Raw genomic sequence first — 27,821 nt, forward strand, 5'->3', positions numbered from 1 at the left:
TAGCTTCCTACAGGTACCATAAGTTCTGTGCTTATCACATAGCTCACAAAGGATCACCCTTAAAGGGGTCACGCTACCACACGCAACACTTCTCATGTGATAGTATCAGCACAGCGGGACAGATCTAATAAAATCTTTGGTTATAGATTCAGTGCTCTATTAATATTGCCTCATCTTCAATTCAGCATATTATAAATAAGTTACCTTGTGCAAATAACAGGCACATAAATACGTCGGAGAAAGTTTCCCTGTTGTTGCTTGTGGTGAAATGTGTTCTTCATGAATTCATTTACAGTTTCACTCCAAATAGTAAACACAGGGGCCTGAATTTCACGCTTATTGGGCATGTGTGATCAGTGGGTCCAGAAACGGTTGCATTGTCCGCTCAGCCCCCGAAAGTTGGAATAATGCGATTTCATGCTGGTTGATCAATGGCCGGCCAGCATGAAGCATGGCCGGACATTGGTGCAACACTGCCGGCGTGGGTGGGAGTTTGCAGGCGCCGGGTCGAATTGTAACCTGGAACAGGGTATATTACAAGTCCAGTTAACTCTCTGAAAGCTGCCAGGAGTTGTGGAGAAATGGTCATTTATTTAGTGCAATTTCATTTAATTATAAAACATTATTTTCATGAAGGTTTTCACCTACAAGGATTCCTAAAGTAAAATATGAATTGGCAGTCTGCCCATTTCCTGCACAACCAGATTCACCACCACCGGTACTAGTAAGTATACCATATTTAATAATACCTCTTAGTTGTGTTGCTGATTGGCCTTTGCTATTTATGTTGATGATTTATGTAAATTTAAGCCGTAGTTTTACTTTAGTGCTTTCTTTTGTGAATGCCCTGCTTGTGTAAGTGAGAAAATAGAGCACTTTCTATTTGGACATCGCAGTCCAGCTTTTCCACAAAATAAAGCACTTTATCCTCACAAGATGTCCCTTAGTCCTAAATCAGAATAGTACTCCTTAGTGGGTTACTGTGACATTTTTCCATTTTTCAATCTTGTGACTACCCTATTGGGAGTGAACTGAACTCTGGACTTCCTTTATTCTTTCATGGGATGTGGATGTCACAGGCCAAGGCCAGCAGTTCTGCCCACCTGTTGCAGTGATCATGGTTGTGTTGTAATTCACCGACTGACCACTAGGACTCTCACTAGTATATAAGTGAATGTAAAGTCAGTTGACGAGCTGGAGGAAGTAAAGGAGAGCTTGCATGTGCATGATTTTGCTGTTGTTCATCTGTTGTCTTATATATAGTTTATCCCCAGTTAATGTTAATAAATCATTTATAATTTTAACTACAAGCGTTCTTGTAATAAATAAGGCCATCCATCTAGAACATTACACCCGTAATGTCCTTCAACTGAGTATCTTGCTCGGCCAATTCAGAGGGCAGTGGGTCTGAAGTCACATGTCAGATGGCCTGTCCTTAAGGACATTAGTGATGGGATCCAGATGGGCTTTTTTGACAATCAAAAATAGTTTCTTGGTCACCGTGACTAGATTTCAATTTCTGATTTTTTAATTGGATTTCAACACGTGATCCAGAGCATTAGTCTGGGCCTCTGGATTACTAGGCCAGTGACATTGCCACTGTGCCATCATCTCCCCCGTTGTGCATATTAGGAGTCAATTGAGACTGCTGAACATTATTTCACATAGGACCTTACAGCTAGCAGATAATGACTCATTTTCATCCTATCAGCCTGGAGTGAGGTAAGGTGGGAATTTTAACATGCATTGGAGGGTAGACGTCAGTGTATGCGGGCGGTGGTTAACAATGGAAAAAATTGCTGCTTGTTGGAAACCCACTATTTCCAGATTTAACAGGTATGCATTTCAAGGTGCACAGAACTCCTGCTGTTGGCTTTGCTCTGCATCACAAATTAGCTGTTCAGCCAACTGAGCTAATATTTGTGCGTTAAGAAATATAAAATGCTTTCAGTTTCATTGAGGTTGTTTGTGAGTCTTGGTGCCTTGAAGTTTGGATCCACCCCTGACTAAAAGGGCAGGTCTTTTGGGTTTGTTTGTATATACACATTTTTAATGAGGTTTTACAAACCCTGAAGTTAAAGAGATGGTTTAAAAGGGGCTAGAAACTAAACGTTTAGTGATTGTGGGGAGAAAAACATGCTGCTGCCTAACGACAGTGGTTCAGGGACACATAGACAAAAAAAGATAGGAGTTGTGAGGGAGAGTGCTCAGTGTGTGTCAGAGAGAGGGTACAGGAATTTTAAGCTTTCTTGAGAAGTAAAATTATATGGCTGTTAGGACAGTGGTTAATTAAATAATCGGTTATAGGGCTCAGTAAAGTGATCCATTTAGCAGAGATGCTACTGGAAGACTGAGGCTCTGGAACTCATTTGTTGCTCTGCAGTTGAAGAAATAGTTAGTGTAGAGTGCGGTTTTTGGGTGTCTCAGGGAGAGATAGAAGTTGGTGAAAAGCATTAGGTGAATGTCCAGGAATTCACCAGAAGAAAAAGATTTGCAACTGCGCCAGTCACAAGTGTGAAGCCTTTGTGTCAATTTAGTGGTAACTCTTTGCTGGTTTATGTGCATGTAAAGATATTGGTGGGGTAAAGAAATAACCTGATTCTCAGTCACCTTCATGTGTTCATATTGAGATCTTTCCCAACTTTTGTCTGGTGTAATATATTTCATTTTTCTTGTTTAATATTTTATTCTAAGCTTTTTGTCTTTAAGCTGTTTATGTAGTTTCGGATGAAAAGAAGTAATCGGTAGTTTGTAAACATGGAGGTTACTTTATAGGTTGAGCAAGTCTGGAGCAAAGGCAATCATATCCAACAGAGATATAAATTATTCATATGGGCCACAGAATCAATGAGTTATGCTAAGGGTAAAACATGATTATTGCATTTTTGTTTTGTAAAATCTCTAAGCATGCCACATTGTCATAGACATTGGCCTGTGAGGGTTAGAATGTTCTTTTGTTTAATTTATCTGGACATTTCTCACAGAAGTCAGAAAGGGATTTGATCTTGTGTAGACTGTAGAGGGTTCCATCTTTGCTACTCCACTACTGGGCCGATATCTGGGGTTTGAGTATCTGTGTGTGTCTCCCTCCAGCTGGCACTGAAACTTCAGAGGCCAGGTGATGCCGCATGGGACACCTCCGCGGGAGAGAGCACTGAATCAAGCCTGCCGTTTATCCCTAACCGGAAGCCTGAGGCTTATATCACACAGATATCCAGACCCCCACCAATGCCCAGGTGATTCTCTCTCTTGCCGGTGGTACAACACCCACCCGGTTCCTACTTCGCTGGAGTAGCTTTCCCAAGAGAGAGAATAGGACACTGCTGTTTATTACCTAACCAGCAGCCTGTCCTGAGTGAACGGGTTTGAATCGTTCAAGATGACCCCAGATTCTCGAGCCCGGAATTAAGGTGAGGAATATCTTAACAATGACTTGGTCAGAGATCGCTGGTGAGAGATTGAAGAATTTAAACAACTCCAATTATCAGAAAATCGAGGTTTATTGCAAAACCCAGGTCAAAATCATCAAACAGAAGAAATTATAATAAAATCTTAAGCTCTAACACAAACTATGTCTATTCAGGAAGTACTATAACGGACACAACGTAAAATCTTATTGTTACACAATTTTAGCAATGGTACAAAACACAAATCAAGCCCCCTGCCCCAAAGCCTCAACCACTATCAAAGTCAAGGGAGTTTTGCACGCTGCTGCAGGGTACTTACGGTCCAAGGCTGCGGCTCGAGCGGGAGGTCAAGTCAAAGGTGGAGAGGTCAAGCCAAGAGACCCTCAATCGAAACACAGCCCCTTTTATATCCGTTTTACCTGGCATTTTCCTGTGTTCGGCCAGCCCCTTTTGCATTGAATCGGTAAGGTTTTAAAGTTCCCGCTGGTCCCTCCCCCTTTGAGCTGGTCAGACCTGTCAAGATGGGAGTACCTCCCCTAGGTCCGCCTCCAACTTGGTAGTTTGAGCTTGGCGCAGGCTCCGCCCCCTCCGACCATGGTTCCTGTCACTCAGACCTTCCAAGATTGGAGTACCTCCCCTAGGTCCGCCTCCAACTTGGTAGTTTGAGTTTGGCGCGGGCTCCGCCCCCTCTGACCAGTGAGTTCCTGCCGGTGGCTTCTGTCAAGATTGGAGTACCTCCCCTAGGTCCGCCTCCAACTTGTTTTTTTTCTACCGTTTATCTTTCCGGGGCTTTTCCAGCGCAATATACTAAGCCCAGACAGTCTGCTTTTTGAGATAACGAGGTTAAGCTCCCTTGTGAAGATTTTCAAAGTCTTCCATCTGCTCCGGAGATCGCTGCTATTCTCACCTCGCTATGTTGATGGGGTGTTGATTGGATTCTGCTCTGGTGGAGGCAAAGTCATTTACATCTGCATGGGGCTATGACCATCCCATTGTCCTGCTTGCAGGCTGGCCCCTTTGTATTACCATGCCCCTTTGTCTCTGTGTTTAATCTTATCTAGTTGTCTGGCTCCTTCTTCCTTGTAGCTCCGGGTTTTTTTTTTGTAAGTATCCATACACGTACCCAGCTCAGCAGGCCAAGCCTGCTGGGAAATTTGGTTATGTTCCAGTCTCTGGATTTTACTTTTGAACAGTCCAAAAAGGGCCGAATTGCCCGAAAACCTTACAAGACTGCAACTCACTTTGAGGGAAAAAGGAACTGGAAATTTTGTCTGGATAGGAGTTGGAGGAGAAAATCTGCAGTGACCCTCACAGTGAAAACAAGTAGTTATCTTGGAGAAAGCAGTGAAGTTAAGTTTGAGCTGAGAAATCCTTAGTCGTGAGGTTTTGTAGGGAAAAGTCGGAGGATTACATAGCCAAAAGCTAATGGAAGGATTCCCATCAAATTTTATACCATAGAGGATAGCTGGAATATCAAGAGGAACCAAAATAAATTCCAGAGGGAACATAGGAAATAGGAGCAGGAATCGTCCAATCGGCCCCTCAAACCTGCTCTGCCATTCAATTTGGATCATGACTGATTTTCTGCCTCAATGCGATTTTCCTCCACGGTCCCCATATCCCTTGATGCCTTTACCATCTAAGCAGATTCCAATTTTTCAAACATGAAATATTTATTGCTAACTAAAAGAACATTCTATAAAGCCGCAAAAGCAAATATAATTCAAAGTTTCGCACTATTTTAATAATTATCAAAATACGGTTGTAATTATGTACATACAGTATACAAAGCATGCATATTATGAAACACATTAAATTGGAAGCAATCATTGGTCTCCATTCAGTAAGTTGTTTCAGCTGTTATCAAGTTTGGGAACCCTTAAAGGAGGGGAAGGATGAGAAATGGGTAAAACAACTACAGGCTGTAAAGCCACAAACTGCTGATGATTTCCACCACATCACCCTTCTACTTGTCCTTGGGGGTGCTTTTGCGAACACTGTTGGGGAGGTTTTAAACTAATGTGGGAGGGGGATGGGAACCAGATTAGGAAGTTAGAGGTCAGTAAAGATGCAGCAACTAAAGCCAGTAAGGTACTAGATAATAAACTCATTGTGACTAAGGCGAAGAGTAGACAGGGAAGAGATGATGAACGCAAAGGGACAGGTGGTCTGAGGTGCATTTGTTTGAATGCGAGAAGTGTAGCAGGTAAGGCATATGAATTTAGGGCTTGGATTAGTACCTGGGAATATGATGTTATTGGTATTACTGAGACTTGGTTGAGGGAAGGGCAAGACTGGCAACTAAATATCACAGGTATAGATGCTTCAGGAGGGATAGAGAGAGAGGTAAAAGGGGTAGAGGAGTTGTATTACTGGTCAGAGATGATATCACAGCTGTGATTAAGGAGGGCACGAAGGAGGATTCGAGCACTGAGGCAATATGGGTAGAGCTAAGAAATAGGAAGGGTGCAGTAACATTGTTGGGACTTTACTCCAGGCTTCCCAAAAGCGAGCGTGAAGTAGAGGTACAAATATGTAGACAGATTATCGAAAAATGTCGGAGAAATAGGGTGGTCGTGATGGGAGATTTTAACTTCCCCCAACATTGAATGGGACTCATGTAGTGTTGGAGGCGTAGATGGAGCAGAATTGTAAGGAGAGTTTTTTAGAGCAGTATGTAAATAGTCCAACTCGGGAAGGGGCCATACTGGACCTGATATTGGGGAATGACCCCGGCCAGGTGGTTGAAGTTTCAGTCGGTGATTACTTTGGGAATAGCGATCACAATTCCGTAAGTTTTAGAATACTCATGGACAAAGACGAGAGTGGTCCTAAAGGAAGAGTGCTTAATTGGGGAAAGGCCAAGTATAACAAAATTCGGCAGGAGCTAGGGAATGTGGATTGGGAGCAGCTGTTTAAGGGTAAATCCACATTTGAAATGTGGGAGTCTTTTAAGGAAAGGTTGATTAGAGTGCAGGGCAGACATGTCCCTGTGAAAATGAGGAATAGAAATGGCAAGATTAGGGAACCATGGATGACAGGTGGAATTGTGAGACTAGCTAAAATGAAAAAGGAAGCATACATAAGATCTAGGCGACTTAAAACTGATGAAGCTTTGGAGGAATATCGGGAAAGTAGGAAAAATCTCAAACGCGCAATAAAGAGGGCTAAAAGGGGTCATGAAATATCTTTGGCTAACAGGGTTAAGGAAAATCCCAAAGCCTTTTATTCGTATAAAAGGAGCAAGAGGGTAACTAGAGAAAGGATTGGCCCACTCAAAGACAAACGAGGGAATTTATGCGTGGAGTCAGAGGAAATGGGAGAGATTCGTAATGAGTACTTTGCATCGGTATTCACCAAAGAGAGGGACATGACGGATGTTGAGGCTAGGAATGGATGTTTAAATACTCTAGGTCAAGTCGGCATAAGGAAGGGGGAAGTTTTGGGTATTCTAAAAGGCATTAAGGTGGACAAGTCCCCAGGTCCAGATGGGATCTATCCCAGGTTACTGAGGGAAGTGAGGGACGAAATAGCTGGGGCCTTAACAGATATCTTTGCAGCATCCTTGAGCACGGATGAGGTCCCGGAGGACTGGAGAATTGCTAATGTTGTCCTTTTGTTTAAGAAGGGTAGCAGGGAATAATAGACCTGTGAGCTTGACGTCAATGGTAGGCAAACTGTTGGAGAAGATACTGAGGGATAGGATCTATTCACATTTGGAAGAAAATAGACTTATCAGTGATAGGCAGCATGGTTTTGTGCAGGGAAGGTCATGTCTTACACACCTAATAGAATTCTTTGAGGAAGTGACAAAGTTAATTGATGAGGGAAGGGCTGTAGATGTCATATACATGGATTTCAGTAAGGCGTTTGATAAAGTTTCCCATGGCAGGTTGATGGAAAAAGTGAAGTCGTATGGGGTTCAGGGTGTACTAGTTAGATGGATAAAGAACTGGCTGGGCAACAGGAGACAGAGAGTAGTGGTGGAAGGGAGTGTCTCAAAATGGAGAAAGGTGACTAGTGGTGTTCCACAGGAATCCGTGCTCGGACCACTGTTGTTTGTGATATACATAAATGATCTGGACGAAGGTATAGGTGGTCTGATTAGCAAGTTTGCAGATGATACTAAGATTGGTGGAGTTACAGATAGTGAGGAGGACTGTCAGAGAATACAGCAAAATATAGATAGATTGGAGAGTTGGGCAGAGAAATGGCAGATGGAGTTCAATCCAGGCAAATGCGAGGTGATGCATTTTGGAAGATTTAATTCAAGAGCGGACTATACTGTCAATGGAAGAGTCCTGGGGAAAATGATGTACAGAGAGATCTGGGAGTTCAGGTCCATTGTACCCTGAAGGTGGCATTCAGGTCGATAGAGTGGTCAAGAAGGCATACAACATGCTTGCCTTCATCGGACGGTGTATTGAGTATAAGAGTCGGCAGGCCATGTTACAGTTGTATAGGACTTTGGTTAGGCCACATTTGGAATACTGCGTGCAGTTCTGGTCACTACATTACCAGAAGGATGTAGATGCTTTAGAGAGGGTGCAGAGGAGGTTCACCAGGATGTTGCCTGGTATGGAGGGTGCTAGCTATGAAGAAAGGCTGAGTAGATTAGGATTATTTTTGTTGGAAAGACGGAGGTTGAGGGGGGACCTGATTGAGGTCTACAAAATTATGAGAGGTATGGACAGGGTGGATAGCAACAAGCTTTTTCATAGAGTGGGGGTGTCAATTACAAGGGGTCACGATTTCAAGGTGAGAGGGGGAAAGTTTAAGGGAGATGTGCGTGGAAAATTTTTTACGCAGAGGGTGGTGGGGTGCCTGGAACGCTTTGCCAGCGGAGGTGGTAGAGGCGGGCACGATAGCATCATTTAAGATGCATCTAGACAGACACATGTACGGGCGGGGAACAGAGGGAAGTAGATCCTTGGAAAATAGGCAACAGGTTTAGATAAAGGACCTGGATCGACGCTGGCTGGGAGGGCCGAAGGGCTTGTTCCTGTGCTGTAATTTTCTTTGTTCTTTGTACTTGTTCTGGAAAACTTAAAGCCCTAAATTTAAAGCTTTAACTACAACAAGCCAACATTTGAAGTCAACTTGGTGATCGTCAATGTTCCAATAATGCTCCGTTTGAAGAATTTATGCAATGTGATTTATATATCTCAATTATTATGTGTTAATTGGGAGGTTCAGATGTTAATTAGCATCATGGAGAAAAGTATGACTTCTAAACTAAATCCAGCTGATTTGTTGGTATTACAGAAAGCATACCTGACTTTCAACCTTCTAATACAATGGAGTTTGCCATAAACATTTTGAGTTGCCCATGTTGTACTTCGTCCAGTGGATAACTTATCCTCCAAGTTTATCCCAAGCCCAAGTGAGATCAGAAAGTCACCAGATGTGAAAGAATCCAAGACATTCATGCCAAAGGTCTACGGATGCAGTTAAAACCTAGTGACCATCGTTTCTTTTAATTCATTTGCAGGCAACAGAATCCAGGAATTTGAGTTCTGTTTACAAGCAAGCTGTAGAAATGATTACAAATGCTTTCGCTACTTTGGACATTGAGTTTCAGAAACTGGACAGGTATGCTATGTCACACTTTAAAAATACTTTAAATACAATTGGTATCGGTGTAAACATCGTAGCAATAGATTGAAATCAAATGTAGGGCGCGATTCAATGGAAAAAAATAAATGTTCGGATTGTGGGTGCATTTAGCGGAGTGTTCCTCAGCAGCTGCAGCACCGAGAAATATCCAATGGCACTTTGTCGTTTCTTTTGGCCTCGGGCGTTTCTCTCCGCCAAGGCCACACTCGGGTAATTTCCTGCTGTTATCTCCTTGTAGCTCGGGGCACCATTTTGTCTGGCAGCTCTGATCTTTCCCATCCCCCTTTCAGCCCCCGCCCCCAGTAGTTTTCGACTTCCAACCTCGGGGAGGCCCCTGGGAACAACGCCCTCCACCTGGTAAGGCCTCTGCCGGGCCCAATCCCTGGCCAAACTGACATCCTAGCAGTGTCCCTGCCAGTCTTGCTGTGCCAGGGTGGCACATTCAGGGTGTCTGGGTGGCAGTGCCATTGTGCCAGGGTGACAGTGCCAAAACGCCCAGGTGCCAGAGGGAGTGCCAGGTGCCACCCTGCCCTGTCCCCGACCGCATGGGCGTCTCTAATGGTCTGGGAGCCCCCCCACAACTGGTTCATGTTTGTGAAAAACAGTACTGAACGGTGCCCAGGCAAGGTCTCCGAGGGCCAGCCGTTAGGTCAACGCCCTCGTCCCGACAGCAAGTCGGGCACAACGAAGTCGCTAAATAATAGTTTCTCATCTTCTTTCCTATAATTTAAATATTCACTCTACATGTGCAAGGAGAAAATGAACACCAAGCCAAAGAAGCAAATAGTAGGATGAGTGATTAAAAGCTTGGTTAAAAAAATGGGTTTTACTGAGTCTTAAAAGAGAAAGGAAAGGTAGAGAAACAGGGAGGTTTATTATTTGTTCTTGGTGAATATTGCATAGTGATGTAAAAAAATGTGAATATGAGCTCTGTACTATGAAGGTGGCAGCATATCTTTACAGATTTATTTATTTTAAAAATATATAAATTTAGAATACCCAATTCATTTTTTCCAATTAAGGGCAATTTAGCATGGCAAATCCACCTACCTTGCACATTTTTGGGCTGTGGGGGTGAAACCCACGCAAACACGTGGAGAATGTGCAAACTCCACACGGACAGTGACCCAGAGCCGGGATCGAAACTGGGACCTCATCGCCGTGAGGCAGCAATGCTAACCACTGCGCCACTGTGCTGCCCCATATTTACAGATTTATGAGGGTCAGTGTCATAGGATTATGCAGCCTGGCAACCAATTCATTTTGCAGTCTGCCTGCAATGTTTTTGGTGTAATATTGACTGTTGAATTTTTATGTTACATTAATGCGAAGAAAACACAAGAAAACAGACAAATGTGCACAGGAGCATTGTCATCTACTCAATGTACACATATATTTACTTAATGCGAACACACCTACACAACGATAAATAGTAATTTAGTAGAAAGAACTTGAGTATCACTGAAACATATATTGCGCGTGATTTACCAGCCGCGACATGCTCTCATTTGAGCGTGAAGTCGCCGTTAGATTGCGGGAGAGGCCACAATTATGAACACACCGGGTGCCTATCAGATTGCAAGCTAACCGGGCCGCTTCTGTTGGCAAGACGAGAATCCCTCTGCAGCGTGGCGAGAAACCAATAATCACCAATTAAAGCCAATCTCCACACCATTGGCGGGAACAACTCCCTATCTGACAGCCTCCCCAGCAAGTGGAAATGCGGGTGCCGATTAATACACCTTTTTAAAAACTTGAAGCAGGTAGAGTAGCTGCTGTGGAGATCTGAGGAGGTGACTAGCCATCTTCAAACCCACGCATTGAGACTGGGGACACTGGGGTTGCATCGGTCAAAGGTGGTGGACTGTTATTGGTTGGGGGGAGGGTGTCCCAGCCCCCGTGGTCTGCCATGCCACCCCCTTAGCTCCAAATGCCCCTGCGTCATCTGGCTCTGTCAGCCCTGGTGGTTCCCCAGTGTCTGCAGCACGGTTTTGATGCCCCCGGCAATGTTGCTCAGTGATTGGGACATGCTCTGGAGCACCCCAGCAATTCCCACCTGCAACTGGGACATGCTCGGCAGTACCTCGGCTGTGCTCACCTGAGACTGGGACATGTTCCTCAGTGCCTCGGCAATGCCCACCTGAGACTGGGACATCCTCCGCAGCACCATATCAAGGTCTACCTGCAACTGGGACATGCTATTGAGGTGTTAGCCATGGCTGTCGCTGACTGAGCTATGCATTTGGACATCATGCTACCAACATCGTGCACCAGACTCTCCACTGCGGTCACCAGCCTAGCAGTGTTGGCCTCGGTGCCATTAATTGCCGACCCCATCTCCTGTGCCCATTGTCTCTGGGACTCCGCCAATCGGCTATGGATCTGCTGGAGTGTCACTGACATCTCCCTCTGAATAGACCCTAGCGTCTGCATCAGCTCCGAGTAAACCTGGTTCAGAGGCTCAGTATCTGACTGCACCCAGCTGGGACCTGCGATCCAGCAGACCTCCGACTGCTGTCTCGCCTGGGTGTTCCTTCCTCCACCTGATGTGCAACGGCAGCTGTGTGGTGCTCACCAGAATGTGCCCCAGAAGCCTGTCCACTACTGTCCCCACCAAGGTGTGTATCTCTGCACTGGTGCTGGTGGGGATGACAGATGTGCTACGAATACACTTGTCTCCTTTATGCTCTCCTCTAAAGTGTTCTCATGGGAGGCGAGGGTGCGGGGGGGAGTCACCCCAGGTGGGACAGCACCGTCAGGTGAGGATCTTGCAGGAGAATGGACTTGTGGTCATTTTTATGAAGAACTTATGTACACATTTTTCTGTGAATACACAAAGCATCTTTCAACGAACCTTTCAGACCATAAGTTTATATGTTTAATAAGCTACTAGGATAACATGAAAAATCTGAACAAGGAACTTCCGGTGGTGGCCATGAGGGAATAGGTCGCACATTTGGTGGCTCCCGTTGGTGACGGACTTTTTGGACCTTTTCCCCCGATTTTGTTCGGAATTTGTTTGAGGGGTCAGTGGTGGATGAGACTGTGAAGAAGAATCCCACCCAGTATATGGAGACACGGTACAGAAGTGGACATAAAGGAAGGAAGAACCGAATTGAGCAGGCATGTGTAGATTCTGCAGCAAAGGAAAGCATGGTGGACTTCCGGGTGCGGCTATGCAGAGCTAGGTCGCATATTCGGCAGCTCCCGCTTGGAACGGACTTTTGGGCTCTTTTACAGGGCCCCCACGGCATTTGTTTGACATTTCCCGGTGTGGGAAGAAGACTGCAGCATTCCCCTGACGGTGTCCCCCAGGAATGTTGTGTCTTTTGGCTGCCAGACCCGGCAGAAACAGTGAAGGATTTGGCTTGAGCTGCAGCAATAGACAGAGGCCCCTTCCAGCATGCAGGCGGGGGAAGGGCAAGTTTAAAGCTGCAATCTGACTTGACTCTATCAAAGGTGAATTCTAGCAGCAGAGGAAACAACTGTGAAAGAATCTACCAAGGCCATTGAAGAGGCGGGGACGAGGCTTCTGTTCGCGGCCATGGAGGAGTAGGTCGCGCATTCGGCAGCTCCCGTCTGGAACCGACTCTCAGACCTTTTTCAGGAGTTTCCATAGACATTTGGGGGCAGACTGGTGAAGCAAACACTGCCAACTTCTATGAAACGGACCAGAAGTGTAACGGCCAAAGGAGCGGCACTGGAGCAACGGGAGAAGCGTGGGAAAGAAAACAAAATGGCGGCGACCAGGGACAAAGGGGAGCTGCAGGAGTTCATCAAGCGCTGCTTCGAGGAGCAGCGCGATGAGATGCGCAAAGAGATGTTGGCGCCTATGCTTTCGGCAATTGAAGGACTTGGGATCACGCAGAAGGCCCACGAAGCTAAGATCCAGGAGGTACAGAAAAGATTCAGTCAGAACGAGGACGAGCTCTTGGGCCTGGCGGTGAGAGTGGAGCAGAACGAGGCGCTACACAAGAGGTGGGCGGGAAGACTCGAAGACCTGGAGAACAGGTCAAGGAGAAAGAATCTGTGAATCCTGGGTCTCCCTGAGGGAGTGGAGGGGGCTGATGCCGGGGCATACGCGAGCACGATGCTCGAGACGATGATGGGCACGAAGGCCCCTTCGAGGCCGCTGGAGTTGGACGGGGCACATCGGGTGCTGGCGAAGAAGCCCCAGGCAAATGAGCCGCCAAGGGCGATGGTGGTGAGGTTCCACCGGTTCACGGACAGAGAGTGGGTCTTGAGATGGGCCAAGAAGGAGCGGAGCAGTAAGTGGGACAATGCAGAGATCCGAATATACCCGGACTGGAGCACGGAGGTTGCAAAGCGGAGAGCGGGTTTCAACCGGGCCAAAGCGGCGTTGTACCGGAAAGAAGTGAAATTCGGAATGCTGCAGCCAGCGCGACTGTGGGTCACATACAAGGGCCAACACTACTACTTTGAAATGCCTGAAGAGGCGTGGACATTTGTACAAGCCGAAAAGTTGGACGCGAACTGAGGGTTTGTGAGGGTGGGGGGGATGTTTTGGGGTTTGATGTGTGAGGGGGTCAATCACGCACAGGAAATGTTACATGGGCTGGGGGAGAGAGACAAGGCCGCGACAGGAGCTGCGTCAGAGGGGGCGGAGCGGGCTTTGGAAAGCGCGGGGGGTTTTCCTGCGCGCGGGAAGAAAGGCGGGAAGGGGAACGAAGGAATGCATATGGATTGGGAGACTCCCACGCGGGGAGGTCAATGGGACGGCGGGGGAAGCCGGGGTCAGCAGGCGTCTGCTGACTTACGGGAGTGACATGGGGGGAGCAAAAAAGCTAGACAGGGGTCTAGCGGGGGGGAGGGGAGGGGGGGGGGTGAGGGTTGCTGCTGCACTGACCGAAAGGGAATGGGACACAGAAGAGGTGGTCGGGACGGGGGTCCCCCCTTTGGGGGACTGGAGGGTGAGGGAGGCGTGGATGTTGAGTCTGGAGAAGGGTGTGTAGATAGCCTGGGTCACATTGAGATCCAAAAAGACGAGGTGTTGGGTGTCTTAAAAAATATTAAGGTAGGTAAGTCCCCAGGGCCTGATGGGATCTACCCCAGAATACTGAAGGAGGCTGGAGAGGAAATTGCTGAGGCCTTGACAGAAATCTTTGGATCCTCGCTGTCTTCAGGGGATGTCCCGGAGGACTGGAGAATAGCCAATGTTGTTCCTCTGTTAAAGAAGGGTAGCAAGGATAATCCCGGGAACTACAGGCCGGTGAGCCTTACTTCAGTGGTAGGGAAATTACTGGAGAGAATTCTTCGAGACAAGATCTACTCCCATTTGGAAGCAAATGGACGTATTAGTGAGAGGCAGCACGGTTTTGTGAAGGGGAGGTCGTGTCTCACTAACTTGATAGAGTTTTTCGAGGAGGTCACTAAGATGATTGATGCAGGTAGGGCAGTGGATGTTGTCTATATGGACTTCAGTAAGGCCTTTGACAAGGTCCCTCATGGTAGACTAGTACAAAAGGTGAAGTCACACGGGATCAGGGGTGAGCTGGCAAGGTGGATACAGAACTGGCTAGGCCATAGAAGGCAGAGAGTAGCAATGGAAGGATACTTTTCTCATTGGAGGGCTGTGACCAGTGGTGTTCCACAGGGATCAGTGGTGGGACCTTTGCTCTTTGTAGGATATATAAATGATTTGGAGGAAAATGTAACTGGTCTGATTAGTAAGTTTGCAGACGACACAAAGGTTGGTGGAATTGCGGATAGCGATGAGGACTGTCGGAGGATACAGCAGGATTTAGATTGTTTGGAGACTTGGGCGGAGAGATGGCAGATGGAGTTTAATCCGGACAAATGTGAGGTAATGCATTTTGGAAGGTCTAATGCAGGTAGGGAATATACAGTGAATGGTAGAACCCTCAAGAGTATTGAAAGTCAAAGAGATCCAGGAGTACAGGTCCACAGGTCATTGAAAGGGGCAACACAGGTGGAGAAGGTAGTCAAGAAGGCATACGGCATGCTTGCCTTCATTGGCCGGGGCATTGAGTATAAGAATTGGCAAGTCATGTTGCAGCTGTATAGAACCTTAGTTAGGCCACACTTGGAGTATAGTGTTCAATTCTGGTCGCCACACTACCAGAAGGATGTGGAGGCTTTAGAGAGGGTGCAGAAGAGATTTACCAGAATGTTGCCTGGTATGGAGGGCATTAGCTATGAGGAGCGGTTGAATAAACTCGGTTTGTTCTCACTGGAACGAAGGAGGTTGAGGGGAGACCTGATAGAGGTATACAAAATTATGAGGGGCATAGACAGAGTGGATAGTCAGACGCTTTTCCCCAGGGTAGAGGGGTCAATTACTAGGGGGCTTAGGTTTAAGGTGAGAGGGGCAAGGTTTAGAGTAGATGTACGAGGCAAGTTTTTTACGCAGAGGGTAGTGGGTGCCTGGAACTCGCTACTGGAGGAGGTGGTGGAAGCAGGGACGATAGTGACATTTAAGGGGCATCTTGACAAATACATGAATAGAATGGGAATAGAGGGATACGGACCCAGGAAGTGTAGAAGATTGTAGTTTAGTCGGGCAGCATGGTCGGCACGGGCTTGGAGGGCCGAAGGGCCTGTTCCTGTGCTGTACATTTCTTTGTTTGTTCTTTGGACACGGGACTGGCCCAGAAAAGGAGGTGGCTAGTCGGCGGGACGTGGGGGGGGTGAAAGCCCCTCCAATCCGGCTGATAACGTGGAATGTGAGGGGCCTGAATGGGCCGGTGAAGAGGGCTCGAGTGTTCGCGCACTTTAAGGGACTGAAGGCGGACGTGGCCATGCTCCAAGAGACACATCTGAAGGTGGCGGACCAGGTCAGGTTAAGAAAGGGATGGGTAGGACAGGTATTCCACTCGGGACTGGACGCGAAGAATAGAGGGGTGGCAATATTGGTGGGAAAGCGGGTGTCATTTGAGGCCAAGACTATTGTAGCGGACAATGGAGGGCGATATGTAATGGTGAGCGGTAGGCTGCAAGGGATGTGGGTGGTGTTGGTAAACGTATACGCCCCGAACTGGAATGATGCAGGATTCATGAAGCGCATGTTGGGGCGCATTCCGGACCTGGAGATAGGAGGCCTGATAATCGGAGGGGACTTCAATACAGTGTTGGATCCAGCAATGGACCGCTCCAAATCAGTGACTGGAAAGAGGCCAGCGGCGGCCAAGGTACTTAGGGGGTTTATGGATCAGATGGGGGGAGTGGACCCATGGCGGTTTGCAAGGCCGCAGGCCAGGGAATTTTCTTTCTTCTCCCATGTACACAAAGCCTACTCCCGGATAGATTTCTTTGTTCTGGGTAGGGTGCTCATCCCGAGGGTGGAGGGGACGGAGTATTCGGCTATAGCCGTTTCGGACCATGCCCCGCACTGGGTGGAACTGGAGCTGGGAGAGGAGAGGGACCAACGCCCATTGTGGCGGCTGGATGTGGGACTGTGGCGGACGAGGTGGTGTGTGGGAAGGTGAGGGGGTGTATCGAAAGGTACTTGGAGGCCAACGACAACGGGGAGGTGCGGGTGGTATGGGAGGCGTTGAAGGCGGTGATCAGGGGAGCGCTAATTTCCATTAGGGCTCATAGGGAGAAGACAGAGGGTATGGAAAGGGAGAGGTTAGTGGGGGAGATTTTGAGAGTGGACAGGAGATACGCAGAGGCCCCGGAGGAAAGATTACTTGGGGAAAGACAACGGCTCCAGACGGAGTTTGACCTGTTGACCACAGGGAAGGCGGAGGCACAGTGGAGGAAAGCGCAGGGGCGACCTACGAGTATGGGGAAAAGGCTAGTCAGATGCTGGCACACCAGCTCCGTAAGAGGATGGCAGTGAGGGAAATAGGGGGAGTCAAAGATGGAAGGGGAGCCACGGTTCGGAGTGCGACAAAAATAAACGAGGTATTCAAGGCCTTTTATGAAGAGCTGTACAGATCCCAGCCCCCAGCGGGGGAAGAGGGGATGAGACGATTCCTAGATCAGCTGAGATTCCCGAGGGTGGAGGTGAAAGAGGTGGCTGGTTTGGGGGCACCAATTGGGTTGGAGGAGCTGAGCAAGGGTTTGGGGAGCATGCAGGCGGGGAAGGCCCCGGGACCGGACGGATTCCCGGTGGAGTTCTACAGGAAGTACGCAGACCTGTTGGCCCCGCTACTGGTGAGGACCTTTAATGAGGCAAGAGAGGAGGGGACCCTGCCCCAACAATGTCGGAAGCAATTTCTTTGATCCTAAAGCGGGACAAGGACCCACTGCAATGTGGATCGTACAGGCCGATCTCGCTCCTCAATGTGGATGCAAAGTTGCTGGCAAAAGTGCTGGCCACGAGGATCGAGGACTGTGTCCCGGGGGTAATCCACGAGGACCAAACGGGATTTGTAAAGGGCAGGCAACTAAACACCAATGTGCGGCGGCTCTTAAACGTGATAATGATGCCATCGGAGGAGGGAGAGGCGGAGATAGTGGCAGCTGTGGACGCGGAGAAGGCCTTTGACCGAGTAGAGTGGAAGTACCTCTGGGAGGTGCTGCGTAGGTTTGGGTTCGGGGTAGGGTTTATCAATTGGGTTAAGCTCCTTTACAGAGCCCCGATGGCGAGTGTAGTGACGAACCGGCGGAGGTCGGTGTACTTTCGACTGTACCGAGGGACAAGGCAGGCGTGCCCCGTTCCCCCCTGTTGTTCGCATTGGCGATCGAACCATTGGCCATGTCATTGAGGGAGTCTAATAAATGGAGGGGGGTGTTCCGAGGGGGAGAAGAGCATCGGGTGTCGCTATATGCGGATGACCTGTTGCTGTACGTGGCGGATCCAATGGAGGGGATGGTGGAGGTCATGCAGACTCTAAGGGAGTTTGGGGAGTTTTCGGGCTATAAGCTCAATGTAGGGAAGAGTGAGCTCTTTGTCTTACAGGCGGGGGACCAAGAAAGAGGGATAGGGGACCTACCGCTGAGGAGGGCGGAGGGGAGCTTTCGGTATCTGGGGATCCAGATAGCCAGGAGTTGGGGGACCCTACATAAACTGAATCTGACGAGGTTGGTGGAGCAAATGGAGGAGGATTTCAAAAGATGGGACATGTTACCGCTCTCGCTGGCGGGTAGAGTGCAGTCGGTCAAAATGGTGGTCCTTCCGAGGTTTCTGTTTGTGTTTCAGTGCCTTCCCATCGTGATCACTAAGGCCTTTTTTAAGAGAGTAGGCAGGAGTATTATGGGGTTTGTGTGGGCGAATAAGACCCCGGGAGTAAGGAGAGGGTTCCTGGAACGCAGTAGGGACCGAGGAGGGTTGGCGCTGCCAAACCTGGGGAGCTACTACTGGGCAGCAAATGTGGCGATGATCCGCAAGTGGGTTATGGAGGGAGAGGAGGCAGCATGGAAGAGGATGGAGATGGCGTCCTGTAAAGGAACGAGCCTGGGGGCGTTGGTGACGGCACCGCTGCCACTCTCGCCGACAAAGTATACCACGAGCCCAGTGGTGGCGGCAACGCTAAGGATCTGGGGCCAGTGGAGACGGCACCGGGGTGCAATGGGAGCATCGGTGTGGTCCCCGATCAGGGGTAACCACCTGTTTGTCCCGCGGAAAATGGACGGGGGGTTCCAGAGCTGGCATCGGGCGGGGATTGGAAGAATGGGGGACCTGTTCATCGACGGGACGTTTGCAAGCCTAGGGGCACTGGAGGAGAAGTTCGAGTAACCCCCGGGGAAATGCCTTTAGATATATGCAGGTGAGGGCTTTTGTGAGGCGACAGGTGAGGGAATTCCCGTTGCTCCCGTCACAAGAAGTTCAAGATAGGGTGATCTCGGGTGTATGGGTCGGGGAGGGCAAGGTGTCGGAAATACACCAGGAGTTGAAAGAAGAGGGGGAAGCGCTGGTAGAAGAGTTGAAGGGTAAATGGGAGGAGGAGCTGGGGGAGGAGATCGAGGAAGGTCTGTGGGCTGATGCCCTAGGTCGGGTTAATTCCTCCTCCTCATGTGCCAGGCTCAGCCTGATACAATTTAAGGTGGTCCACAGAGCGCACTTGACGGGGGCGAGGTTGAGTAGGTTCTTTGGGGTAGAGGACAGATGTGGAAGGTGCTCAGGGAGCCCGGCGAACCATGTCCATATGTTTTGGTCATGCCCGGCACTGGAGGGGTTCTGGAGAGGAGTGGCGGAAGCAATATCTCAGGTGGTGAAAGTCCGGGTCAAGCCAAGCTGGGGGCTAGCAATATTTGGAGTAGTGGACGAACCGGGAGTTCAGGAGGTGAAAGAGGCCGGCATTCTGGCCTTTGCGTCCCTAGTAGCCCGGCGAGGGATCTTGCTAATGTGGAAGGAGGCGAAGCCCCCCAGCCTGGAGGCCTGGATAAATGATATGGCTGGGTTTATAAAGTTGGAGAGGATTAAGTTCGCCTTAAGAGGGTCTGCGCAGGGGTTCTACAGGTGGTGGCAACCGTTCCTAGACTATCTCGCGGAGCGTTAGAGGAAGGTCGGTCAGCAGCAGCAGCAACCTTGGGGGGGGAGGGGGGGGGGTGGAGGGGACGTCCTGGGAGGGGGGGGAGGGGGGGGGGAAAGGGGGGACTGCCTGGGAGGGTGGATGAGCAAGAGATAACATGAAGGGTTGGGGAAACTGGCACGTACGGGTGAGGGCCAGTGTACAAAGCTGTGTACATATATCATTTTGCCATGTATATATCTTGCTTTGCGCGATTTCTCTTTTTTTTTACTTGTAAGGGAGAAAAATTGTGTTAAAAAAATTTAATAAATATATTTTTTTAAAAAGGAAAGCATGGTGGATCTGCAGAGTACTGGCTCGGCAGCCCAGTGGACACCGGACCAGCTGGTGGAGTTTATTGGGAGGGCTTTGCCAAGCAAAAACAGGAATGCCTGGACCCGATCAAGGAGTCGATCACTCGGGTGGAGCAGAGACTGGAAGCCCAAGATCGGGCGGTCCAGAAGATGGCAGACACGGTGGCTGAGCATGAAGAACACCTAACTGCGCTGGAGGCGCAGGTGGGGCTGGCGAAAGAGCACCAGAAAAGGCTGCAAGACAAGGTGGAGGACCTAGAGAATAGGTCCCGCCGGCAGAATTTGAGGATCGTTGACCTCCCTGAGAGATGTGAGGGAACGGACGCAAGGGCTTATGTGGCGAATATGTTCGAGAAGTTAATGGGCGAGGGGTCGTTTTCTAGACCCCTGGAAGTGGACAGAGCGCACAGAATGCTTGCGAGGTTGCCGCGGGCGAATGAGCCACCGAGGGCGATGGTGGTACGAATGCACAGATTCCTGGATAAGGAACAGATTTTACGTTGGGCCAAGCAGACACGGAGCTGTAAGTGGGAGAATAACATTCTGCGCATCTACCAAGATCTGGGTGTGGACCTGGCCAAGAGAAGAGCGGGATTCAACCGAGTGAAATCGACCCTTTTCAAGAGGAAGGTGAAGTTTGGTCTACTTTATCCAGCTCGTTTATGGGTCACCTATGAAGAGCGACAATTTTATTTTGAGTCCCCGGATGAAGCAATGGACTTTGTGAAAAGCAAAGGTCTAGATAGAGACTGAGGTGACTGATCTTTGCTGTAGGGTCTCTGCTAAAATTTTTCTTACTCTTGCACTGCATGACAAATGCTGTTTGTAACGTTTTTTGGGCTGTTGCAAAGTTCTGTGAGTTACCTTTATACTGGTGGGGGAAGGGTGGGTGAATCTTTGATGTTTTTTCTTTGGATGTGTTTGGGTGGAAATGTGCCTTTCAAATAGGTATGGCCGAGCGGGATGAGGGAACAATAGGAGGTAAGATGTCTGGCGCCATGGGGGAGGGGAGTCACCAAGCCAGCTGGGCAGGTTTGCTCACGGAAGCACAGTGGGGGGTGAGCAGATGTTTTGTTTGTTGAAGGGGGTTGCATTTATTGTGCTGTTAATGGGGGGGAGGGGGGGAACTGTTGCTTGGAGATAAATGGGAGGTCGGGGACAGAGGCTACCTGGGGGGGCAGAGGAAGCACGGGGCACGAACTGGAGGCTGGTATAAGAAGGGGGATGGTTGATCGGCGGGGGGGGGGGGGTGAGAAGCCTCCCGACCATGCTGATCAGGTGGAACATCAGAGGGCTAAATGGGTCAGTTGAGGGCTCGCCTGTTCGCGCATTTGAGGGGATTGAAGGCGGATGTGGTAATGCTACAGGAGACACACCTGAGGGTAATTGATCAGACCAGACTGAGGAAGGGATGGATCGGGCAGCTATTTGACTCGGGGATTGATTTTAAGACTAGAGGGGTCGAGATCCTGATTAATAAGCGAGTGTCATATGAGGCGGGGAGAATAGTTGCGGATGTGTGTGGTAGATATATCATGGGTTAGCGGGAAGCTGGAAGGGTTCCCGGTGGTGCTTGTGAATATCTACGCACCAAACTGGGATGATATGGAGTTTGTAAGATGGATGTTAGGGAAGATCCCAGATCTGGATTCACACAAGCTGATCATGGTGGGGGGACTTCAATACGGTCATTGACCCAAGGCTGGACCGGTCGAGTTCAAGGACAGGGAGGGTGCCTGCAATGGCGAAGGAACTCATGGAGCAGAAGGGTGGGGCTGACCCATGAAGGTTTGGGCGCCCAAGAGCGAAGGAGTTCTCCTTCTTCTCACATGTACATAAAGTATACTCCCGGATCTACTTTTTTATTTTGACAGGGTTTTACTGGCGGGGGTGGTTGACACCGGGTATTCGGCGATTGCTGTGTCGGACCATGCCCCACACTGGGTGGACCTACAGGTGAGCAAGGACGGTGGTCAGCGCCTGCAATGGAGATTGGATGTTGGACTGTTAGCGGATGAGGGAATCCATCCAGAACTACCTGGAGATCAACGATACGGGAGAGGTCTCAGCAGCAACGGTTTGTGACGCACTGAAGGCAGTGGTCAGAGGGGAGCTGATTTTGATTCAGACCCATAGGGAGAAGGAAGAGAGGGCAGAGACAGATAGGTTGGTTGGGGAAATACTTCAGGTAGACAGGAGGTATGCGGAGGCCCCGGAGGTAGGATTATTGAAGGAATGATGGAGGCTACAGGTGGAATTTGGTTTGTTATCTATGGGGAAGGTGGTGGGGCAGTTGAGGAAGGCGAGGGGGGCGATACATGAGTATGGAGAGAAGGCTAGTAGAGTGCTGGTGCACCAACTCAGGAAACGTTGGGCAGCTAGGGAGAGTGAAGGACAGAGGAGGGAACACAGTAGGGGTCACCGGGGTCTTTAAGGAGTGTGGTGGTATGTATTAGGGGTCATGTGGGACTGTGAAGCCGTGATGCTATTGGCTGACAGATCCCGGGTCCTGGTTGGCTGCTGACTCCTGGCTCCGCCCTGAAGGCGGAGTATAAGAACCCAAGCTTCTCCCCGCCGCTTCATTCTGTTGCTGAACTGCTGGGGACAAGTCTCGCTTAATAAAGCCTGAATCGACTTCATCACTTCTTGTCTCTCTCGTAAGTCATTGTGCGCTACAATTTATTAAGCGAGCTTAAAAGACTATGGAGCTCCGGATCGCCCCGGAATGCCTGCGGATCAGCCCCCACGCAGCGAACTCGGCAGCAGTATTTAAACACTGGCAAACATGTTTTGAAGGCTACCTCCGAACGACCCCCGGCCGGATCACAGAAGACCAGAAAATGCAGGTCCTGCATTCGAGGGTAAGCCCGGAAATTTACCCTCTCATAGAAGACGCAGAGGATTTCCCGACGGCGCTCGCATTACTGAAGGGCATCTACGTTCGGCCCGTGAACCAGGTCTACGCGCGCCACCAACTCACAACGAGACGGCAAAGTCCCGGAGAATCGCTAGAAGAATTCTACGCCGCGCTGCTAATTTTGGGACTGGGCTGCAGCTGCCCGCCGGTGAACGCGATCGAACACACGGACATGCTAATTCGCGATGCTTTTGTGGCAGGTATGAACTCTCCCCAAATCCGCCAAAGACTTTTAGAAAGAGGGTCGCTAGGACTCTCAGAGGCACGGGCCCTTGCAGCTTCCCTAGATGTGGCCTCGCAAAACGCCCGCGCCTACGGCCCCGACCGCGCGGCAGCCCCTTGGGCTCCGTGGACCCCCGCCACGACAACCCCCCCCCCTCGCAGGCTTGCGCGGTTAAAGCGCCAGACCATCCAGGGGGGGCCCGCTGCTATTTCTGCGGGCAAGCGAAACACCCCCGGCAGCGCTGCCCGGCCCGCGCAGCTATTTGGAAAAGCTGCGGCAAGAAGGGCCATTACGCGGCTGTGTGCCGGTCCCGGGGGGTCGCCACAATCCCCGGAGAAGAACGAGCCCAGCATAGCCCAAACGCTCCCCAAACCCCCAGCGCCCCATGTGCGACCGGCGGGTGCCGCCATTTTGGGTCCCGGGCACCACAAGGGGAGGATGGGCGCCGCCATCTTGTGACCCCCCCAGCCACGTGCGATTCACCGCCCCGGCCATTTTGTCCACCCCCGGCCGCGTGCGATTCATGGACGCCACCATCTTGGTTGACAACAAAGGACCCCAGCATCGACGGCTCCACGGGGTCCGAAGAAGTCGCCGCGACACTACTACCACGACTGGCTTCGGTGACTCTGGATCAATCACGGCCCCGGACGCTCCAGACGACGACAACAACGGTGCTGATCAACGGACACGAGACATCATGCTTGATCGACTCCGGGAGCACTGAAAGTTTTATTCACCCAGACACGGTAAGACGCTGTTTTCTGACCATCCATCCAAGTACGCAAAAGATTTCCCTAGCTGCAGGATCCCACTCCATAGAGATCAAAGGGTTCTGCATCGCGAACCTAACGGTGCAAGGGAGTGAGTTTAAGAACTACAGGCTCTACGTCCTTCCCCAACTCTGCGCGCCCACATTACTGGGATTAGATTTCCAGTGTAACCTGCAGAGCCTAACATTTCAATTCGGCGGCCCAATACCCCCACTCACTATCTGCGGCCTCGCAACTCTCAAGGTTGAACCGCCGTCCTTGTTTGCAAACCTCACCCCGGATTGCAAACCCGTCGCCACTAGGAGCAGACGGTACAGCGCCCAGGACCGGATATTTATTCGGTCTGAAGTCCAGCGGTTGCTGAAGTAAGGCATAATCCAGGCCAGCAATAGTCCCTGGAGAGCCCAGGTGGTAGTAGTAAAGACCGGGGAGAAGCAAAGGATGGTCGTAGACTATAGCCAGACCATCAACAGGTACACGCAGCTAGATGCGTACCCTCTCCCCCGCATATCCGACATGCTAAATCGGATTGCCCAGTATAAGGTTTTCTCCACCGTGGACCTCAAGTCCGCCTACCACCAGCTCCCCATCCGCCCAGGTGACCGCAAGTACACAGCCTTCGAGGCAGACGGGTGTCTATACCACTTCCTAAGGGTCCCATTTGGTGTCACAAACGGGGTCTCGGTCTTCCAACGGGAGATGGACCGAATGGTTGACCAGCACGGGTTGCAGGCCACGTTCCCGTATCTCGACAACGTAACCATCTGCGGCCACGATCAGCAGGACCACAACGCCAACCTCCAAAAATTCCTCCAGACCGCTAACGCCCTGAACCTCACATACAACGAGGAAAAGTGCGTTTTTAGCACAAACCGGTTGGCCATCCTGGGATATGTAGTGCGCAATGGAGTAATAGGCCCCGACCCCGAACGCATGCGCCCCCTTATGGAATTTCCCCTCCCCCACTGCTCCAAAGCCCTGAAACGTTGCCTGGGTTTCTTTTCATATTACGCCCAGTGGGTCCCCCAGTATGCAGACAAGGCCCGCCCGCTAATACAGACCACTACCTTCCCCCTGTCGACAGAGGCTCACCAGGCCTTCAGCCGCATCAAAGCGGATATCGCAAAGGCCACGATGCGCGCCATCGACGAGTCCCTCCCCTTCCAGGTCGAGAGCGACGCATCCGACGTAGCTCTGGCGGCCACCCTTAACCAAGCGGGCAGACCCGTGGCTTTTTTCTCCCGGACCCTCCACGCCTCAGAAATCTGCCACTCCTCAGTGGAAAAGGAAGCCCAAGCCATAGTGGAAGCTGTGCGACATTGGAGGCATTACCTGGCCGGCAGGAGATTCACTCTCCTCACCGACCAACGGTCGGTAGCCTTCATGTTCGATAATGCACAGCGGGGCAAAATTTAAAATGACAAGATCTTAAGGTGGAGGATCGAGCTCTCCACCTTCAACTATGAGATCTTGTACCGTCCCGGAAAGCTGAACGAGCCGTCCGATGCCCTATCCCGCGGCACATGTGCCAACGCACAAATAGACCGTCTCCAAGCCCTCCACGAGGACCTCTGCCACCCGGGGGTCACTCGATTCTACCATTTCATAAAGTCCCGCAACCTCCCCTACTCTGTGGAGGAGGTCCGTACAGTCACCAGGAACTGCCACATCTGCGCAGAGTGCAAACCGCACTTTTTCAGGCCGGATAGAGCGCACCTGATCAAGGCTTCCCGCCCCTTTGAACGTCTCAGTTTGGATTTCAAAGGGCCCCTCCCCTCCACTGACCTCAACGCATACTTCCTGAACGTGGTGGACGAGTACTCTCGTTTCCCCTTCGCCATCCCCTGCCCCGACATGACAGCGGCCAGTCATTAAAGCCCTTGGCACCATATTCACACTGTTCGGTTGCCCCGCGTATATCCATAGCGACAGGGGGTCCTCCTTCATGAGTGACGAGCTGCGCCAGTTCCTGCTCAGCAAGGGCATAGCCTCGAGCAGGACGACCAGCTACAACCCCCGGGGGAACGGGCAAGTAGAGAGGGAGAACGGCACAGTCTGGAAGACCGTCCTGCTGGCCCTACGGTCCAGGGATCTCCCAGTTTCCCGGTGCCAGGAGGTACTCCCGGATGCTCTCCACTCCATCCGGTCGCTGCTGTGTACCACCACTAACCAAACGCCTCATGAGCGCCTCCTTGTCTTCCCCAGGAAGTCCTCCTCCGGAACGTCGCTGCCGACCTGGCTGGCGGCCCCAGGACCCACCTTGCTCCGGAAACATGTGCGGGTGCACAAATCGGACCCGTTGGTCGAGAGGGTTCACCTTCTCCACGCGAACCCGCAGTACGCCTACGTGGCGTACCCCGACGGCCGACAGGACACGGTCTCCCTGCGGGACCTGGCGCCCGCCGGCAACACACACAACCCCCCAACACCGATCATCCCCTCCCTACCACCGGCGCACCCCGCAACCGCCCCCTTCCCGGGAGGATCGGTCCTCCTCCCATGCCCGCCCAGGAGTGAAACAGGAACAAACACCGAAACGCTTCCGGAGACGACAACGCCTGAACAAGCACCTGCACCACCACCGGGGCTGAGGCGATCGACGAGGAAGACCAGATTGCCCGCTCGACTCGTGGCATCCGCGTGACACCAAGAATGTTGTTATATTGTAACAAAACATTTTTTTTCTCTTGCTAACATTGTAAATAGTTTTCACAAACTTTGTACATAGCCCAGTGTAGGGCTAAAACTGTAGTAACATGTCCGAAATTTTCCTTCCAGGGCCAGCCTTGTAAACCCCTACCACCATGCGAACCACCACCCCGCCGGGTTCCTTTTTAACAAGGGGTGAATGTGGTGGTATGTATTAGGGGTCATGTGGGACTGTGAAGCCGTGATGCTATTGGCTGACAGATCCCGGGTCCTGGTTGGCTGCTGACTCCAGGCTCCGCCCTGAAGGCGAAGTATAAGAACCCGAGCTTCTCCCCGCCGCTTCATTCTGTTGCTGAACTGCTGGGGACAAGTCTCGCTTTAGAAAGCCTGAATCGACTTCATCACTTCTCATCTCTCTCGTAAGTCATTGTGCGCTACAAGGAGTTTTACAGCAGGCTATCACAACCCCCAGCTGGAGTGGAAGGAATGAGGCAATTTCTGGGAGGGCTGGAGTTCCCGAAGGTGGACAAAGGGTTGGTAGAATGGATGGGAGCCCCGATAGGGATTGAAGAAATAGCAGATGGACTGGAGGCCATGCATTCGGGCTTGGCCCCGGGACCAGATGGTTACCCAGTGGAATTTTATAAAAAGTTCACTGAGATGCTGGGCCCACTGCTAGTGAGGATGTTTAACGAGGCAATTCCACAGGCCTTAAACCCACTGATCTTGAAGCGGGAGAAGGACCCTGAGCTATGCGGGTCTTACAGGGTGATCTCCCTGTTGAATGTTGATGCCAAACTGTTAATTAAAATCTTGTCCTCAAGGATAGACGACTGTGTCCCGGAGGTGATAGGGGAAGACCAGACCGGGTTCGTTAAGGGTAGGCAGCTAACGGTCAATGTTAGAAGGCTCTTGAATGTAACCATGATGCCACCAGAAGGAAAGGAGGTGGAGGTAGTGGTCGCAATGGACGCAGAGAAGGCCTTTGACTGCGTAGAATGGAACTATCTGGGTCAGGCTGCTGTACCAGGCACCAGAGGCGAATGTTCGAATGAACCGGCTGAAATCGGGCTAGTTTAACTGCACCAGGGGACTAGGCAGGGATGCCCCCTCTCTCCGTTGCTGTTCGCTCTGGCCATTGAGCCACTGACTATGCTGTTAAGAGCTTCCAGGGGCTGGTCCGGGGTGGGGTGGAACACAGGGTCTCGCTATACGCCGACGACCTGCTCCTGTATGTTTCCAACCCGTTTGAGGGGATGGGAGAGATCATAAGGACTTTAGGGGAGTTTGGCTGTTTTTTGGGGTACAAATTGAACATGGGGAAAAGCGAGATGTTTGCGATCCAGGCAAGGGGGCAGGAGAGGAGACTGGGAGAGCAGCTCTCCCAGTCTCCTCTCCTGTCCCCTTGCTTGGATCGCAAACATCTCGCTCTTCAGAGTGGTGTGAGGAAGCTTCCGTTATTTAGGGATCCAGGTGGCACGAG

At 50.5% G+C, this 27,821-nt stretch overlaps 1 protein-coding gene across 1 annotated transcript in view; it reads left to right on the forward strand.

Annotated features, from left to right (window-relative positions):
• The window catches only part of LOC140429576 (kelch domain-containing protein 3), a 304,290-nt gene that overhangs the window by 240,317 nt on the left and 36,152 nt on the right, over positions 1–27,821 (forward strand). The window contains exons 15-16 of the mRNA XM_072516761.1: positions 637–724; positions 8,899–8,999. Coding sequence (XP_072372862.1) covers positions 637–724; positions 8,899–8,999 — 189 coding nt within the window. The remainder of the gene's footprint in view (positions 1–636; positions 725–8,898; positions 9,000–27,821) is intronic.

Source organism: Scyliorhinus torazame, chromosome 9, assembly GCF_047496885.1.
Source record: "Scyliorhinus torazame isolate Kashiwa2021f chromosome 9, sScyTor2.1, whole genome shotgun sequence".
Lineage (NCBI taxonomy): Eukaryota > Metazoa > Chordata > Chondrichthyes > Carcharhiniformes > Scyliorhinidae > Scyliorhinus > Scyliorhinus torazame.